This window comes from Triturus cristatus, chromosome 2_1, assembly GCF_964204655.1.
Source record: "Triturus cristatus chromosome 2_1, aTriCri1.1, whole genome shotgun sequence".
Classification (NCBI taxonomy): domain Eukaryota; kingdom Metazoa; phylum Chordata; class Amphibia; order Caudata; family Salamandridae; genus Triturus; species Triturus cristatus.
Genome location: NC_140581.1, coordinates 170971094 through 170991485, shown reverse-complemented (window position 1 = coordinate 170991485; position 20392 = coordinate 170971094). Strand labels below are relative to the sequence as shown.

Below are 20392 nucleotides of genomic sequence, written 5' to 3'. Positions count from 1 at the left end.
TATTTTCTCTTGGCCTCTATTAGGACAGCCCTTGAGCGCATCAACGTGTCTTTTATGTGTGCCACCCTGTCCGCTGTGGCGGGAATCCTGTCCTCTCTGAACGGATGTAGAAATGGCAAGAACCTGGGATGTTGGCCATAGTTGCTATAGAACGGAGATGACTGTGTGGAGCTGTGAGTGGCGTTGTTATAGGCTATCTCTGCAACCCATAGCAAGTCGACCCATTCTTCCCTGCCATGGTCCACAAAACATCGCAGATACTGTTTGAGCGTTTGGTTCAGGCGCTCGGTTTGGCCGTCCGTTTGAGGGTGGTAGCTGGTGGACAGGGCGGTCTTAACATGCAGCGCAGTGCACCAAGTCTTCCAGAATTGCGCAGTAAACTGCGACCCCCGGTCCGACACGATCACCCCAGGTAATCCATGCAGTCGTACCACATTCTTTAGAAGTAGTGACGCCAATTCCCCGGCCGTAGGGACTCTCTTGCAGGGGATGAAGTGCCCGATTTTCGTCAAGTAATCCACCACCACCAGTATTGCCGTCATCCCCTGGTCTACCGGTAGGCCCACCACGAAGTCCAGTGATATGCTATCCCATGGTCTATCCGGGGTCGGAAGTGGATGTAAGAGCCCTTGGGTTCGGCCATGGTCGGCCTTCATGGTAGCACACGTAGGACACTCCTGTCCCCATCTCCTGACATCCACTCTCATGGTTGGCCACCAGAAATGCCGTCCCATGCTAGCCACCGTTTTTTCAAAGCCCAAATGACCTGCGCATGGAGAGTCATGGCACCAGATGAATGCTTGTTTCCTTAGCCTAGGCGTGGGTATCAATAGGCACCTGCCCTTCAGGGGTATCCCGTCCTTCAGCTGCCATTCTCTGTGACTGAGGAGCCACCTCCGCCATGCGAACGACCTGATCCCTCTCTTTATTCCCCTCAGGAAAGTATCCGGTTGGATAACCCCCAATACCATCCTCGGGGAAATGATGGAACGCTCGGTCGCAGGCAATGGTTCCTTAACTGCAGATTGACGGGACAGGGCGTCCGCCTTCCGGTTTTCCGTCCCCGGCCGATATGTGATGCGGAAGTTGAACCCCGCAAAGAAGATCATCCACCGCAGCTGCCTGGGAGAAAGGTGTCTTGTGGCCGTCATGAACTGTAGATTCCGATGGTCCGTGTACACCGATACCACATGTCTCGCCCCCATCAACCAATGCCTCCATTCGGTGAAGGCGTCCTTGATTGCGAGAAGCTCCTTCTCCGCAATATGGTAGTTGCGTTCGGCGTCGTTGAGTTTGCGGGACATGTACGCAACGGGATGAAGCACCCCTGTGTCATGGTTGCGTTGGGACAAGATAGCCCCCAGCGCCACATCCGAAGCGTCCGCTTCCACCACGTAGGGGAGATCCGGATCGGGGTGAGCCAACACCGGCGCCTTACCAAAGGCGCTTTTCAGGGCCTCAAAGGCTGTGTTCGCTTCAGGGGACCAGACAAACTCCTTGGTCTTCCTCAGTAGCTGTGTGATTGGGGCCACCAATCCTGAAAATCCATCTATAAACCGCCTGTAAAAGTTGGCAAAACCAATGAAACTTTGGACGTCCTTCACGCTTTGGGGCACTGGCCATTCTTTCACCGCCTTGATCTTTCGTTCTGCCATCTCCTGTCCCTCTGGACTCAGCATCACTCCGAGGAATTCCACGGACGTGACGTGGAAGTCACACTTGCTGAGTTTACAAAACAGCTTGTTTTCCCTCAGCTTTTGGAGCACAGCTTTGACGTGGTGTACGTGCTCCTCCACACTGGACGAGTAGATGAGGATGTCGTCGATATATACGACCACGTAGATATCCAACTCCTCTCTGAATACCTCATTCAAAAAGTACTGAAAGGCTGCCGGGGCGTTGCACAGACCGAACGGCATGACGAGGTACTCAAAAAGGCCGAACCTGGTCTTAAAGGCGGTCTTCCACTCGTCTCCGTCCCTCATGCGCACCAGATGGTATGCCCCTTTCAAATCCATCTTGGTGTAGATACGAGCTTTCTTGACCTGTTCCAGAAGTACACTGATGAGAGGCAAGGGGTACCGATTCTTTATGGTTATCGCATTCAATGCCCTAAAGTCCACACAGGCTCTCAGCTCCCCATTAGCTTTCGGGATGAAGAAGAGTGGCGAGGCGGCCGGAGACTTGGACGGGCGGATGAATCCTAGCTTGAGGAGTTTATCCAGGTACCCCCGGAGATGCACGTTTTCAGGCTCCGTCAGGGCATACAGCCTGCCGCTGGGAACGCTGGCCCCTGGCACCAGGTCGATCTGGCAGTCAAACTGTCTATGTGGTGGTAGCACTTCCGCCTTCACCTCATCAAATACATCCTCAAAACTGTGATAAGCCTGGGGGAGGGCCACATCTTTTTCTGCCGCTGTAGCCACCGTCTGACTCCCGCTCTCATCTGCGTCAAGGGATTCCGTTCTTTTTCCGCAATGCAGGATGCAATATGGTGACGTCATTTCGACGCGATGTGTTGGCCAATCCACAGAGGGGTTGTGTTTCTGTAGCCACGGCAATCCCAATATGACGCCATATTGGGGCGCTCGGATGATTTTAAAATCGATTTGTTCCAAATGGTTCCTCCCATATCTCATCGGAAGGACCCCCGTGTGCTGCCCGATGGGCCCCGTCACCAATCGCCTTCCGTCTACAGCATAGACGTCTTCGGGTACAGCTTTGGGAAGAAGCACTAGCCCTAGCCTGCATGCCTCGTTGTGGTCCATAAACATGCCAGTGGCCCCTGAATCCACCATGGCCACAACGGGTATCCACTGGTCATGCACTCCCACGTGCACCGTGAGAAACAGGTGTCGGTGTCCCTTAGTGACCGAGTTGGAAAGTGAAGGGATGGATGAGTGACTCCGAGATGCCCCTTCTTTGGTCTGGGAGTCCTCTAGTTTTCCGCCGGTATGTCCACCACGGCTGTTACCGACCGGTTGGCCCGATAACGTGACGTCTTCGGTTTGGCAGGGCATTCACGTACGTAGTGGCCTTTTTTGCCACAATAGAGGCACAATCCTTGTTTACGGCGTGACTCTTTCTCCGTGGCTGTGAGGCTCGCTCGTATTGCGCCGATGTCCATGGGTTCTCCCTTGGATGCGGTGGAAGTTTCAGGACTTCCCACCGTCACATAGGATGGAAGGGATTTTCCTTTTCTCCCATGATCCCCTTTTCTTTCACTTAGCCTATGTTCCAGCCGTAATACCAGGTTGATAAGGCCCTCACATGTCTTGGGTTGAGGGTCAATATGAGCCACGGCGTCTTTGAGCTCATCGCACAGCCCGTGATGGAAGAGCGCCGTCTGTTTATCAACAGGCCACTTGGTTTCCGCAAGTAGCCGTCGGAACGCGTTGAGATACTGCACCAGGTCGTTGGATCCCTGTCTCAACTCAAGCATTTCACGGTCCGCCGTGTACGAGTCAGCCCTTCTGTCGAATACCTTCAGGAATTCCTCGCGAAAAGCACCCCAATCACATAAGATGGGGTCGTCCCTGCTCACCAGAGGTACGGCCCATTGTGCCGCGTTTCCAGCCAAATAGGAAATAAGGAAAGCCACACGAGCCTGACTCGAGGGGAACGCCTTTGGTTTGCACGATAAATGTAGCGCCACTTGTGTGAGGAATACCTGCACTGTGTTAGGATCCCCACTGTACCTCTCTGGTGTTGCCAAGGGGATGGCTACCGGCATTTCCACTACTACAGCAGGGGTCTGGTCCGTGAGGGAGGTGCTGGGCGTGAGCGGGTCCAAGTGGATAGCATCCAGTCTGGCTTTTACATCAGCTGTTTCTTGCCTAGAGGCAGCCAATTCAACTTGCACGGTCGCTAAAGCAGCCAGCACATCATCAAGTGTTGCCATGTCTGTTATCGACCGGGAGACAGTTAGTGTATTAAGGTCGGATATTTTGTAACGCCCTGAACGTCTCAGGATCGTTTAACAGACACGATAATGAGGACGCAACCACTTGTGAAGGGTTAGTTATTTTAATGAAGGCAAAAATAATACAAAGAATAAACAAAAGTTATAGTCACTGGAATCCTCCAGGCTAAGTACGTTACCAGCCCACCGCACGGATGGTCCTAACCGTCCTCTGCATATACGCCGATCCCGGCGTATGCCAACAGAGGGCAGAAATGAAATGGCCGACAATGCCAATCGGTAGGCTGTGAGGGGCACGAAGAGTGTTGGGGAGAATCGAGGAGTCAGGGAAACACCCAGCCGGGGTCTCTACCTGAAGGGAGCAGCCGCTCAACCTCTTCCTCAGACTGCACCGGGACGCGGAGTCACCTCCTGGTGATGCGTCACCGATACCCCAATCAAAAAGCAAGAAGACTGAACCGAGAGCAGCCGCTCGATCGATCCTGTGGACTTCCGAGTCTGTAACGCGGCAAACACCTCCTGGTGTGCGTTACAGCTGGCAGTCCCTGTATCTCTGGTCTGGCTGGGAGTTACGACTCCAACCAGCAAAAGCGCCACTGCGCTTTGACTCAGCCGAGTCAAAAAGCGAAGCTCAATGGTTGACCGGTAGAGCTTCCGGGTCCTTCACAGGTGACGATGGGGCAAGACACGGCCCAGGGAGTAACGACTCGACCTACCTCCGTTCTTGCCTTACTGGAGCACCACTCCGGAACACTGCTCTTCACGAAGCAGGTACGTCGGTGTAAACACAATATCCGACAGCGTTGTACCTCCCGGTTCCTCCCTTTATAGGGCGTGTTTTCCTTGAGTTATGTAACAGCTCTCCTGTTTACATAAGGGCGTGTTTTCCTTGAGTTATGTAACAGCTCTCCTGTTTACATAAGGGCGTGTTTTCCTTGAGTTATGTAACAGCTCTCCTGTTTACATAAGGGCGTGTTTTCCTTGAGTTATGTAACAGCTCTCCTGTTTACATAACCTCTCAACCGCTAAGCATCCTGGGAGATGTAGTCCGTTTTCGCTGGTTACCGTTTTCTTCCCCTCGCATGACAGGAATTCTTGACACTTCTGGTCTTGTGGATCCATGTGATGGAGGCCAGGGCGAGTTGGGCAGAGCGGAGTTGTATGGCGGTTGTGTGGAAAGCGAGGCTGTGGTTCAGATATTCTATTCCTGCATCGTGGAGAGCCTTGTCTGCATGTGTGAGGAGCTTGAAGGGGATTCTCTTGTTGATAGGGAGCCAGTGGAGTTGTCAGAGGTGTTGTATCATGTGGCTGCAGCGGGGGGGTTGAGGACCAGTCTGGCTGCGGCGTTCTGGATTTTCTGTAGTTTCCTGAGCTGTTTCTGGGTGACGCCGGTATAGAGTGCATTGTCGTAGTCGAGTCTACTGGTGATGAGTGCATGGGTGACCGTATTTCTGGATTCTGTGGGGAGCTATCTGAATGTCTTTCGAAACAGGTGGAGCTTGTGGAAACAGGATGAGGATACTGCATTGATTTGGCAGTTCATTGAGAGCGAGGAGTCCAGTATGATGCAAAGGTTACGTGTGTGGTTCGTAGGGGTGGGAGGTGTTCCTAGTGCGGCAGGCCACCAGGAGCCGTCCCAGGCTGAATGGGTGGGTCCCTGGATGAGTACTTCTGTCTTGTCCAATTTGAGCTTGAGGCAGCTGTCTTGCATCCAGGTAGCAACTGCCTTCATTCCGTTGTGAGAGTTGTTTCTGGCGGCTGTGGGTTCGTTGGTGAGGGAGAAGATCAGCTGGGTGTCGTCGGTGTAGGAGGCGCTGTTGAGTCCGTGGCTTCTGACGATGGCTGCGAGGGGAGCCATGTAGATGTTGAAGAGGGTGGGGTTCAGGGAGGAGCCCTGGGGCCCTCCGCAGCTCATCTCTGTAGGTTCTGAGAGGAACGGGCTAGTCTGTCTCGCTGTGTTCGGCCAGTCAGGAAAGAGAGGATCTAGTCCAGTACCTTGTAGCGGATGACGGTGGTGGGAAAGAAGATGTTTTCTTCCACCAGCCTGGCATTGCGGTCTGTGGACATCACATACCTTTTAGGCCGCTATTCCCACGCGCTGTGGGGTACGGTTGCGCAGTTGTTGCCAATGGTTCCAAAGGAGGCCCGGACCGAGCACTTCCAGGCAGTTGCCATTGGGAGGGATGCAGATATGTTCACTATTAGATGTTACTGGACACCACCGACTCACTAGGCAGAGCAGTTTCATCGACAGTGGCCTTACAGCACCATGCCTGGTTGAGGACTACTGGCTTCTCTAGGAATGTCCAAACATCCCTTATTGACATGCCCTTTGTTGGCTCCCGTCTCTCCGGAGATGAGATGCATTATGCGCTGGAATGCTTTAAGGACAGCAGGGTTCCGGCCAGGTCCTAGGTCCGCTACATGGCCCCTTGTCAACCCCAATCTGCCTATTGCTCCTTTCCTAGCCACGGAAGAGGCTTCCAGCGAATCCATAGCTGCCCCGCCACCTCAGTGGGCAACCTTCCCAGCCTCTGTGTGGCCATGGACGCAATACCCACAGACCCCGTGGGTCAGGCAGCCAGAGACCAGGTTAGTCCAACTGCCTATCACCTCTGCCATCTGAAGCCTCCATACCTTGATACCCTGCCCTCTTACCACCATGGGCACCCAGTGGAGGCAGGATTCACCATCGCCTGCCTCACCGGCGGTCTATAGCATCATAGAATAATTGCTGTGGTATTTACTTTTGTCTACCACCCCCTTCATTATTTCTTTGTTTTCATATCACACCATTGAGTGCCCCAGTTTGGAAAGAGTAATCTAAAATAACCATCTCCAGACCAGTACTACCGCTACACTACTGACCATAGAGTTTGGAATGTGTATCTGATGCTTCCAAACACTTTATGAGATAAAGGGAAGACATACAATGCTCTCTCTTAATTTTAGTGAGTGCCTTAACAACATTTCAAGTCATATCACAACGGAAACCACCCGTACCACTCTGGGTTAGTCCAATCATTGTTTGGAGTGGAATGGCTTGAACTTTACAAAGCTGGTAACAGGTTTACTGGCAGTGCAGTGTTGCAGTTCTGTTTTATGCTTAATGGAACTGGGCGTGCTTATGGGCAAAGAAGTTGGGCAGTAGATCATCTTATGGCATTATGTGGGGGATGGAGCTACTTTAATTTGTATTCAAAATGTCTCCAATTTAGAGGGAGAACTTTCAAATGTGGTTTGATTAGCCAGTTCTCTGTTAACATTTATAATTGAAAAATGACAATTTAGCATTCAGATGGGGGATGAATGTCCTGGAAGACTTGAAAACTGACTGACAATTAAAGACTAATATCTGTGTTGTGCCATGAGGTTAGCATGTAATTAGAAATGTGGAGTAGGTATTCTTACGTTAGTCACTTGCATTTTACCGGAATGTTCATTATTCTTTTTCAGGAATCACCATTGCTTAATCTTCTTGGGCAAGCAAGCTCCCTCTCTTGGCAACTGGTTGACTTTGTTTCCTATCAAAACATCATCAACTATTTTGGCAGTCATTACCCTGCATCAACCATCTTGCCAAAGGATCCTTCATCGGAACTGGTAGTAAGGCTCTTAAAAGTGTCCGCTGGCTTTACCGGTTCTTCAGACACCAATGTCGTCTTTGTAAGTACATCATGTGCAGTCATGTGCAGATGTTCCAAGGAAACTGGCTAGAATGACCTCACCATCCCACGCTTCCGGAGAAAGAAGTGGGGAGGATCTAAATTCGCTATTCTTGCCCCTACCCTCTGGAATTCCCTTCCCCTTGAACTTCGTTCCATCACCCTCTATTCATAGCTCCGCAAATGCCTTAAAACCCACTTACTCACAAAATCCCTTGTATAAACGCTCCCCCTTCCCTCCCTGTTTTTAACCTCAGTTTCCCGTCAGCCATAGCGCCAAGAAACCGCTGGTATACGTGCGCTCTACAAATACTTTCAAACTCAAACTCAAACTCAATGACCTAGAAAACTGGTTTGAGAACACTGTTGATATACAAACATTTGGCATGAGCATGGTACCCTACAATGATCTTGTTGTCAAATGTCACCTTTTACCTACCTATGCAGTCTGTTTATTGTTTTCATAATTAAAGTGTAACAAAGGTGTTTGGGTTGGCAGACGTTTTGGATCCACATCTTGACTCAACAGCACTCCAAATGACCTGTGGCTAAAGCTATTGTTACTGCTTGTACCGTACTCTTGACGACCACAGTGTGTTACAAAATGTTTGATGGGGACTTTGGAAATTATCTTATGTTCTCCCGGTTGTGCAATTTCCAGAACATTCTACATACTTTTGATAGCAAACTGTATTTTTGGTAATAATCTGTTTATTCCATTTTGTCTTTCAATAGGATGTGACTCCAAAGTGTCGTTTGTACATTCACCAGGTGGTAACGTTTCTTGGTGCCTTGGAACAGACTGGGAAAATCACGTTGTCAGTGTTGGAGGATGAAATGTCAAAACTGCTTGATGACATTGTTGTCTATAACCCTGTAGGTGGGTATTTGCCTGCATTGTCAACAGCCATATTTATCTGCTTCCTGAAAAATGTTATTGAAGTGTGGTTTACTAAAGCAACGATCCTTTAGGTTACATACTGTATTCCTTTACTAGAGCCCACGTACCCTACAAATATTAGACCTTTCAAAATAAGACTTAACCACAGGAATGTCATTATACAAGTTATCAGAAAAAGATCAGCTGTTGAGCCTTCGCGCATGGCTTGGGTTATAGGTTCACAGTTGTACCTTTTTGGACAATGTTAAGAAGAGTCATTTCACTTCCGGTGTGGTTCTAGTTTTCAAAAGCTCCAATAATCTCTTTCAGCAGGAAGCCAGGATTGGAATATTTTATTTTGTGCCGCCAAAGGGCATTCTGAGTACACCACACACTGTTTCATAAAGGTGCCCCTACTTTATTTTCAGTCACACCTATCTCATCCTATTCCCTTGCAGAACACTTATTTTATGTAGTAGGCAACAAAGTTTTTTCTTTTGAATCTTGCCTTTCTGTTTCGCTAATAACACCATTGTCGTGTACATGAGAACGTGAGTAGATTGTAAACATTTACCAGGTAAAACAAAATATTTAGATTTTCTTTTTATCTTGGATGTCACAATTATCACATTACCCATTTATGAGTTGCTAAGAGATAGGAAATGAACAAACCTGAATTATTCCTTGGCTTCTAAAGAAATAGTTTTTGATGAAATAGATAGATGATCAGTTGCATTCAATTTCAAAGAATAATTCTTGTACTCTTGCCAACAGTCTTGATCTCTGCAAAGGGTCACTAATATTTCTATTAATTTCTTCAGTAGTCTTATAAAAGGTGAAGTCTAAAGTCCAGTCTGCCAGATTTGGCAGCTTGGTTTATCCATTTCATAACTATGCTGAGTTGGACTAACAAAAAGGCAAATTTGGTCCACATTGGCAGCAGCTTGTAAGTAGCATATGTGGTCAGTTAAGTGTTACCAACTTACCAAATTGTTATTTACTTCCAACAGAAAAAGTCCTGGTTAAAAAAATAATACTGTTTTTGGGGACAACTACCATAAGAACAAGAAGCTATCCCACTTCCAAAACAATGGGTTGCTAAAGTCCTATGATGATCCATCCTATTAGCTGTTCATATCGTAAAGGAGAACTGCCAGCCTTCACCACTCTTTTTGGGAAAGTGCCATCTCCCACAGATTTTCTATCACACAGAACTGCCTCACCAACCCAGTGAGCTTTTGCACTTTCTGCCAAGGCTCAGACATGCCTGGTGTACCTTTATGTGGTCAGTAGGTATTTGTGAAAGAAATAAAATAACATGTAGAAAATGGGATGCATCTGACTATTTTAATAAAAGGATTTCTTATTTTTAGCTATAAAGTACATATACATATCAAGTGCAATAGCCCTTTACTGGAAGAAGCACTGTGTGCGCGGAGCTGCCCACGAAGGACGGCCAAACGGCGCTTGTGCGTCGCCAGCGGGCGCTCTTTGTCCATCTGCTCAAGCACCTGTAATTCCCTCGAAAGTTTTGTCTCATAAAGCTGGGCCTCACGCGCTCGAGCGGCCGCCAAGGCTGTGAGAGTGCCCCGTATAGTGGCCTTGAAGGCGTCCCAAAGAAGGGGGAGAGGGGTCCTCGGCAGGTCGTTATCCTCAAAATATGCCAGGATGGCTGTCTGTATCTCCTCTCTATCCACTGGGTCCCGGAGGACGTGGTCCGGGAAACGCCAGCGGCGCGGCCGCAGCGGTTGAGGAGGACCCACCCGTAGAAGCAGCTCTACATGAGCGTGATCCGAGACCGAGATGGTGGAGTGGGACACCGAGACGGAGTCCTTGAGCAGTGAGTGCGATACGAGGAGGAGGTCAATGCGGGAGTAAGTGCGGTGGACATGGGAGTAGAAGGTGTAGTCGCGCAACCCCGAGGAGTGGTACCTCCAGACATCCACTAAGGTTAGAGCGGTTAGGGAGCGTTTCACCGCTGCAGACATGGCCCCCATCCCGTGGAACGCGCCCCCACATCGGTCAAGCTCCGCGTCCCACACCCAGTTGAAGTCCCCCCCGACTATGAGGTCTGTGGTCACCGGCTCAAGGTGTTCCCTGATGATCCTACGCAGGAAGAGATCTTGACCCTGGTTGGGGACATACAAATTACACAGTGTCAGAGCGCGGTAGCCCCGCCTGATCTCCACCCGCAGGAACCGCCCCTCCGCATCCCTATGTACCTTGGCATCCCCCCGGGATATCCCCGCCCTGCACAGGATCGCCACCCCCGCCGTCTTCGAGGGAGCCGAGGACCAGAACTGAAGGGGGAAGCGCGGGTGCGCCATCCGGCCCACGTCAGACTTGAGGAGGTGTGTCTCCTGGAGGAGGATGATGTCGGGGTTCTGCAGGAGCAGGTAGCGCCAGATGAGGCGTCGTTTGTTGGGAGAGTTGAGCCCTTTCACATTGAGAGAGAGAATCTTCCAGGGAGAGGTGGTAGTCATTGTCATAAAATCCCCAGTAGGGCACCTCCCGCCTGAGCATCCCACCCATAAACACGTCCCCCCCGCCAAAGGGAATGGATGAAAGAGGGTACTGAGGGAAACAAATAAGAACAAATACAACCATGTAAACCTGTAGTCGGCCAACAGGGCCGGAAGAACCTATTCCAGTCAAGAGAGTAGCCAGGCACCGCGGCACAGGCTGTCTCGGAGATGTCACTCTCCCAGAAATAGGAGGGGGGGTGCGCCATCGTTGAACCGCAGAGTTATGGTGTCGAGGGTCCATCCCGGGCCGCCGCCCAAGCCTGGGAGACAGCGCCCCGTAGAGGAGACGGTGATGCGCCTCCGAGGGAGGTGTCCAAGGCGTCGAGCAATGGGGGAGAGATGCAGCCTACAGCCGGCCATACCTCCAGTCGTCTCAGCTGTCTCAGTTGTTAAGTTGCAGTCAGATGAGATGTTCCACAGTGACGTCGGTCACTTAAGGGCAGAAGCCTGTGAGCCCAGCGGCGGGGATGAGCCCTCCAGGGATTTGATATGTTCGATAATGTCTTGCTTGTCCCGGGAGGCCCTACTGCCCTCCGGCGACGATGGGTGTCTAGAGCGTCGCACTGTGGACCACTGCGGCTTCACCGGGACTCTGACTTTGGGGGGGCGCCGCGCGGGGCTGGCTGGTGGTGAATCGGGAATCTACAGGAGTTGGGCCGCTTCCCGGTATGAGCGCAGCACTCGCCGCCTGGACTCCCACTGAAACATGAGGGCGAAGGGATGGGCCCATTGGTAGCGGATGTTGAGCTCCCTCAATTTGTCAGTGATGGGTTTGAAGTCCCGACGGCGCCGGAGAGTGGTGGAGGCCAAGTCCTGAAACAGTTGGATGGGCTTTCCCCCGCAGAGGATTTCGGATTTGCCTCTGGCCGCCTTTAGGATGGCTTCCTTTTCAACAAAGAAATGAACCTGTGTCAAGATGTCAGGGACAAGCCCCGGCCTCCCCATCGGCCCCGAAACCCTATGGGCGCGGTCCAGGGTGGGCGGCGAAGTGTCGTCATCCCCTCGGATGTCATGAAGTAAGTCTGCCACAAAGGACATAATATCTGCCCCTTCTGCCCCAGGCGGCACCCCCCGGATGCGTATGTTGTTCCGGCGCCCCCTATTTTCCAAATCCTCCTGTTTGATCTGGAGCTCAACATGCTGTTCTTCCAAGGTCGCCAATCTTTGCCATAGATGTTCTTGGTCTTCCGTGCGTGCATCCAGGGTCTTTTCCAAGTCATCCACTCGGCCGCCCAGCTCTCCCACATCTTTCCGAAGGTCCTTCACGCATGCCTGGACTTCTGTGCGGAGGGACCCAATTTCCGACTTAAGTTCTTGCATGAACGCCGTCATGAAGGATTGCGTGACGGGGGCTGCCGAAACCCCTGCCCCCGATGGCTCTGCGCTCTGTGATGCTGTGGCCGGCTTATTCCACAAGTCCTTGACAGAGGCGTCTTTGGGGGTTGCCGGCGGCTCTTTACCCGGCTTCGTACGGGTCATGTTGCGGCCGCGCTTAGGATCGGCCTCACAGTGAGTGGGGGTAGTAGCCCCAAGTAGCTCAAGGGCCCGCAGTCCTGTGGCGAGTGTTCAGCCCCAACCTTCCAGGCTCGGAACCTCAGGGGCGCAGGGGTGAGCGCAGACGACAGCACCGTGGCGCAGGGTGCCGCAGTGCAGAAGGTTCTCAAGGCCCAGCTCTACGAGGCGATGTGGCCGCTAGACTGCCCCCGGCCACGGGATCCACCGCCAACTCCAGGCTCGCACTCCCACGCTGTCTAAGGCCCCGGCGAGGGCCGCGGTGCAACTCTAGAGAGGCCTTCCAGCGCTAGGGATGGCCGTCGCGCCCGTAGCGAGCGCCACCAGCAGGCTCCCAGGCCAAGGCGCGGTAACAGACCTCACCCAGTCCCACGCCGGTCCACAGACCCCAGGTTTTGCGGGCACAAGCAGTAGGACACAGTCAGCAGGGCGTCGTGCGGGCCAGGCCCCTCCCGCGTGGTTAGTCGAGGTGGCGGCCGGCCTCTCACAGCCCCCGGCGCCCGCCAGGCCACAGCCACACGCACATCCCGCGTCGTTCGCCTTTACCTTCGGGCCCCCGCCTCTGATCCAATCCCCAACGGTCACCCAGGTCATCCGGGAGGTCCCGGCCTACCAGCTCTGGTCGTCGCAGGCGTCGTCCGCCGTGCTGCTCGTGGCTCCCACGCTCTACAGATGGCCGGCGCCCCCAGGCTCAACGTCCTCACAAGCCAGCAGGACGATGCTTCGGTCAAGGCCCGGCCGGGCCAGTCCAGGGGTCCCAGGCACCAGCAGCAGGGCCCGCGGCGCCGCCACGCGACAGCAGCTCCACGTGTGCAGTGGGGTGCAGATTATGGCGCCAGGTGTCCCCAGGGCAGCCCCAGCAGTCCGCTCCAAGTGCCCAGATCAAGGCCAAGGCTTCAGCACGGCCGCCTCCTCCGCGGCGCCACGAGGCGGGCAGCCGCAACCCCGGGCCAGGGCCAGCCGCAGACCACAAGATGGCGGCCGCTACCGCCCCCGAGCCCGATCTTCCTCAAAACCTCCTCGTCGTCAGCCCTGGCCGCCTCGATGCCGCCGCTGCACTGCCACACGGCCGCGCTGCTCCTCCAGCGGCACTCCTCCCGGGTCAGTCAGGCACAGTCCCACCGCAGCGCGGCGGGTCCGGGCGTCCAAGATGGCGGTCGCGGTCTCCTCCGCCGGCGCCCTGCCTCGTACGCCGCTCCTGCTCGCCACAGCCCAAGCCAGGAGTCTCCAAGGCGCCCAGCAGCTGCCCGCTCACAATGTCCAGTCGGGCCCCCCCAGCTGAATCGTCTCCGTAGCTGCTGCCCTGCTTTACAGGCTGTTTTCCTCGGCGGCGGCCCGGAGCCTCAGCGATGTGCGACTCACATCGTCCGCGGCGAGACCACGCCCCCCTTTCTTGGTGTTTTAAGTTGATGGGCTGCTCCGTGCCCATTGTACAGAGGTCGCCCTGAAGGGTCGGAGGCTCCGGTAACAGGAGACTTTGTGTTTGGATATATATATATATATATATATATATATATATATATATATATGAATTTTATCATTATATTGTATTTTTCTTATGAGATTCCTTTAAAGTTAATTGAAATTGTACTGAAGTATCTATATAAACAGTGCTCTTTTTTGTCATTTCTATGTACTATTATGACTGCTCTGGCAACCGAATAAAGTCTGGGACATTCCGACTATGATCCCAATGTTTCAGGCCTGATCCCGGATCCAGGTGTGGTTGGCTCTGAGGCTTCTTGGCCGGTTAGCCTTGTGTATCCTCCTTGTCAACTCTGCCAGCTGACATGTTTAAGCTCTACAATGGAACTTAGTCCCAGTGAACCCAGCATCAATGCCACGTTTTTGGAACTGTCCAGGTCTCAAGAGAGTTGGCCCAAATTCTGCAGTAGTTGCTGGCCGATCACACTTTGTCCTATGGTAGCAAGTTGTCCCTTTCGCACTCAGAGCTGATGGTGGTGGCATACACATCACTTCGGGTTGGGGACATGGAGATCAGAAGCCTCTGGTCTCCAGTGAAGGGACAGTTCCACATCAGTCTTTTGTATCTACGAGCCCTTCATCCAGCCCTGAAGGCTTTCCTAACATTAGGGGAAGGTAGTTCAGGTTCTTACAGACAACACGTTTGCCATGTGGTACTACAACTAGCAGGGCGGCACAGGGGCCTGCACCTCTGGAGGTGGCTGGAGCACCAGAACATCTTCCTTGCTGTCAGTCACTTAGGAAGGTCCCTAAATGCCAGAGTTGAGGAATTAAGCTGATGATGTCTGGTGGATTACGAGTGACGTGTATTTCCTGAGGTGGTCTAGGTCATCTTTGACAAGTGGGTAGAGCCCTAGCTAGATCTTTTTTCCACAGTTGAGAATGCGAATTTTCCACAATTTTGCACGTTAGAGTTTCCACAGCGACACTGGTTAGGAGACACATTCCCACTGGAATGGAACGAGGGACTCCTATATGCGTTTCCAACCCTATTTCCTTTGCCCCAAGTTCTGAAGAAGATCAAGAACGACCAGGCTTAAGTGGCCTCAGATTGTATAAGGACAAAGTATCAAGAACCCTTGACTATGTGCATCTGTGCTCTGAACAAACTACCACTTCGGGTGGATCTTCTGTCACATTAGCAGGGCAGGGCAGGGCATCCACATGAACCTCCACAACTTATATCTCCATGCTTGGGGATGGAGAAGTGCAATTGATTTAATTTGATGTGCTGCCTGAAGTGGTGGAGCCTCGCTACCAGTTACTTTCCATGTAATCCATCTACACTGGGCACTGGGAAAAGTTCATAACCTGGTGTGGTGCCCAAGTCACTGACCTTTTACAGGCGAAGCTGCCAGATGTCCTTATGTCTGTTTTGTCCTTAGACCAGTAAGACTTTGTAGTGGACACTGTAAAAGGTTATTTATTGACCCATTTGGCCTTTTTGCTTTTGCCAGACCAACTGCTCTTGTTTAGACCACAGTAACATCATGTATGTATACTGTAGCATCTCGACTATCTTTAATTCCTGTCATGGGTGGGCTTCTCAGCTTGGGATTAATTAGCCACAAGAGGTATCCACCTGACTTGCCTCCCTCATTATGGGTATGTTCATCATAGTAGGTCTAATTAAGTCACAGCACTCTTTCCAGCAGTGTGGCATAGTCTTCCCTACCTGTCACCAGTTCTGCTGGATTATTGATCACATTGTGTTTCAAGTTGTATAATGTCTTGTCTCATATGTTCAGCTCCTGCTCCATAGTTTCCTGACACCCGCCACCACTCTAATACTGTCCCCCTGACAACTGCTTTAACGTTCCTCTAAACGCCATGAGTCTGACTTGTAGTTATGTACGAGTGAGTGGAGGGAATAATCTTTTGATCTAGGGTGTGCTGGTCTCCATACATCTTCTAGCCCCCAATTCCCCGGTCATGTTGCTAAACCACAAGCTTCATTGTTGTCCCAATTACATTGGGGCGTCAGAAGTCCAAGTCTGTATACAACACACAGTTTCAGTCTCCTCCCGGTACCAATGCGGTTCCAGGCCATCACACTGCACATCGTGTTATGGTCTGGTAGAACGACGTCTTGACCATGTTGGGAGTATATATGCATGTGTATATATATCTATATCCTAGGATAATATCTGTCCTATCTAGTTTACCTGTTAGGGCAGCACTGTCCTCATGGTAAAGTAAAGGGAAAAGTAAAAAAAGTGTATTCAGTTTGAAAACAAATATTAACAATATTCGTATGTTAAACAATAATGTATATCCATTTTATATTTTTACTTTAAAATTAGAACAAAATAAAAACATGCTACAGCATTATAACATTCAATTTGACTTAAAACTATGATTAATGGAACTATATAAAATTAAATTAAAATATTTTTTCTGAAGTTTAGATTAGAAAATGAGTTCCCACCAAAAGGTTTTTTTTATGTGCATTAATAATTATAAAAAAATTATGGATGGAAGCAATGTAAATTAATGTAATTATTTTTCATTAACTTTATTTTTACATTATGTTTTAATTCAAAATTAGTTATTTTTCTATAATTCAATGATAAATATGCACTATTTTGTATATATTTTATACCATTAATTGATATTTATTTGTATTTTTAACTTTTTAAAATTATTTATTTAAGATACATTATATCCTATTTTTTTTATTTTAAATCCCTACCTACATTATTTGCCCTGGGAGGGTGTTGCAGTACCAGTGGTTGGCTATGTGTAGTGCTGGACTTAATACTCTGAGTTTGTGAATAACAAAAGTAGTAAACTTGTTAAGAAGGGTAAACTTTTGCAAAAGTGTAAATTGCTTTTGTGAATCATGGCCTAGGATCTGACAGTCCTATTTTATGAACCTTTGCACTATAAACCGGGGTGATTCAATGTTGTGTATTCTTTATATTTGCAATATTTTGTATTAAACGGTAGTATTTTGAGTACCGGATGTCACAAATGTAATGGAATTATTGGTTGTAGAAGAAGAGAGCAACAAAATAATTAATATCTTTCTATGTATTGTACCCCATTTCTCATGTTTAGAGTTGGACATTCAGAAGCGTCACATGGTGCTAAGCAGTCTATTCATTGAGGTTCTAATGATGCTAAACAATGCTGGCATCACAACTGCAGAGTCACTAAGGGCCAGCTTAAGCACCTGGATTGGCAGAAAAGTGAGTGGCCTGCAAGTGCTGCCTCTTTTAACAGCAGCTTGCCAGAGTCTGGCATCCGTCAGGCACATGGCAGAGACTACAGAAGCATGCATCATGGCCTTCTTCAAAGACGGTAAGAGACTTTTTGGTATATCTTTTAGAAAAGCTTTTAGCAGGCACTGTTCTACAATGAGACAAGGGAAGTGATATGTGGGTCTGGCCTACAGCAGCTTTACTTTTTGAACACCCTCATGAAGTAAAAAACAAAACAAACAATCAAGCATTGTAAGCCAATAGACTTCACCCATGCATAGCATGCAGTCATACATGCACAGACCATAGACTCATGCTAAAAAGCTTACAAGCCATGAAGTATTAACCCTGAAGAATATAGTCCCTCCCTAATATACTAAACATATGCATTACCAACCAAGAATGTAAACTACTCACACACATACACACACACACACACTCCTCATTGAAGAACATACAATGGACTTACATCCTCATGAGAAAATACACACTGTAAAAAAATCTCTAATGATTTGCACACATCACCACAGGAACAGGAAAGAAACACTACACATCGTATGTTTATAATAAAATATACTACTGACATCATCCTAACGTGTTCTAAAGTGCACTTTTCATGGTCGCCACAAAATAAGAAATCCACAGACACGACATCACAAAATAATATATCCTTATCATGACTTAGTATAAATGGAGAAAATCTTCACTTAAGAACTTACGTGACATTTATCACAATATCATTTATACACCGTTTGTCTTTAACAAAGCTTAAATTCTATCAAAAGGGAGGGCTTGCCTGTGTTTTTTTCGTCCCCAAAGGATTTAGGTGGTGGGAAACAGGGTGCCTGAATCCTCAACCATTAGTGCCACCAGTGGCATGCTTCATCATTGTATCCTCACCCTCTACACCTATACTTCTTATTAACCATGAGTAAGTCTGACATTATTTCCCCCACTCCACCACCGAGCATAATGGCTTAAGAAAGACATTACTTGAATACTAACCACACGAGTTGTGAGCAGGACTTCAAACCCCTATATTTTTTAAATGCTTCACATTGGATATACATGGATCCAGCTAAAGGCTCAGTGACTGCATTTCAGAGATTTTTGTCTTAGTAAAATGTCCGCCGTAGGCAACGTGAGTTGTGTTGTTACTAGGTGCTCTGTCTGTGAAATCATCTTCCTCAGTGGTACAGCAGTAACTGAAATGTGAGAGATTTTGCTGCTATAAACAGTGTGTAGTGCCAGTGAATTAAGGCACAATTAGGATGATACCAGTAAAAAACAGTGTTTACTGTGTTCTCTCCTAGCAGCTGAATTTGGTATCATTGTGCGACTGTGTTGATCTCAATTACAATTGAGCACAACTCCCATGTGGAAGCATCTGGCCAGTGTTTCAAGATTTTGAAACTCCTTCTAAGCCCAAAGCTGTTATAAGGCCACAATAAGCCCAGCGTGCACAAGACAGCAGCCGGAATATAACTTAGAGTCAAATTTCTTATATAACCATATGTACCCTTCCGGATTCTTTTTTTTACTTTTAACCATAACTCCAATTTACTTTCCAGGACATAAATGTACAGGGCACACAGTTCTCAAAATAATACCTTTTTTTAAATATTAAGAATGACAATGTAGAATGGATAAATTAGTCAGTCACTATTTATTACAGGGTGATGTTAATGTTGGAACAAAAGGTTCTTCTAGCCCTGACAGTGGCAAATGCAACTATCTTTGAAACTTGAATTTCTAGTAAAGGTTTACAATTTCTCCAAATGGAATGACTCTGGGCTGATAACATCATGTACCTGTGATTCTGTCCCCTGGTTTGGCAATATTAGGAGCATTTAGACATAAGTGAAACACTTCACATAACAAGTTACCAAATATATGGTCTTAAAACCAATATTTTGCATAGGAAGCTCATGACTTATTCAATGACTGCATGTATGACTTGCCCAGTGAATCTCTGCAGCCTGTTCCCGAAGGGCTGCTATCAGGCTTGTTTGAGACAAAGGTCACTCCTGAAAGCAACTTCACAATTTCCAGCCACTTATGACTTATCCGCTTGTGATATGGCAAGTCCAGCCCTGTCAGAAAGTGGATTACTCATTTGAAAAGGATGCACCCTCACTAACATAATATACTCACCCTGGTTAGATCGCAACACAAGTCTCAGAGAAACTCTATATCAACCCCTGGTAACTGGCCCACATTGCTTGTAATTCATCAGAGAAACATATATAAAGTTCTAGAAGTAGAAATAATTTTAAAGTCAAGAAAACAACATAACACAATTCCTAAACCAATGATATAAACAGAGAAAAGTATAGCAAACAAAAAGACATCAAAGTCGGATAAGGTTAACCAGAGATATATTTTTAAAATTGTTAGGCAAACAGCGCCTAGAAAGGTAAAGCACCAATTTAAGTTCGAAGTTGAGGGAACAGGGTGTGTGACTTAAGTAGGTCACACCATTCAAAGTTTTTACCTGAGGAATTAGTCTTCTTTTTGACATTCAAAATCTTCCAGAGAAAAAGGTTCCAAGGCTGACGCCATCAATGGGTGCCACAGGATGTAATGCGCTTGTAATAAGGTGGATGGGATGTCCATTATGTTTGCGGCAAAGTAACCCATCCATCAAACTCTAAATCAGACTCCCAGGTCTCTTTTTTGTTTAATAAATCCTCCAGCGAGGGCAAGGATGAAAGTTCTACCCAGGAAGGGACCCACGAGGCAAGAGCCTTTACTGTAAGGTCTACCTGATCCCATTTTCAGCATGGCAAAATGTTGGCCGGGACAAATCTGTTTTTCTTCTCTTCCCAGTGTGCCCTGTGCATGGGGAAACCTCAGAATTTGGCAATTCAAATGTTATCCTATGGGAGAGGTATGCCTTGCAGTAGTGAAACACAAATGTAAGCGTGTTTCACTACCAGGACATGCAAAGCTTAAAATTCATGTCTAACTTTTTAAATACACTGAACCCTGCCCTAGGGCCGTCCAGTGGCTACCCTAGGGGTGACTTATATGTTTGAAAAAGGAAGATTTGGGTCTGGGAAAAGTTTTATCTTACAAGTTCAAAATGGCAGTTTAAAACTGCCCACACAGGCTGCAATGGCAGGCCAAAGTCATGTTTTAAGGGCTACTTAAGTGGGTGGCACGTTCCGTGCTTCAGATCCACGAATAGCATGTCATTT

General features: G+C 48.8%; 1 protein-coding gene across 1 annotated transcript in view; it reads left to right on the top strand.

Annotated features, from left to right (window-relative positions):
* Positions 1-20392, top strand: part of EPG5 (ectopic P-granules 5 autophagy tethering factor) — a 595944-nt gene that overhangs the window by 515270 nt on the left and 60282 nt on the right. Inside the window, exons 38-40 of the mRNA XM_085629140.1 lie at positions 7379-7588; positions 8323-8467; positions 17050-17292. Of these exons, the coding sequence (XP_085485266.1) occupies positions 7379-7588; positions 8323-8467; positions 17050-17292 (598 nt within the window). The remainder of the gene's footprint in view (positions 1-7378; positions 7589-8322; positions 8468-17049; positions 17293-20392) is intronic.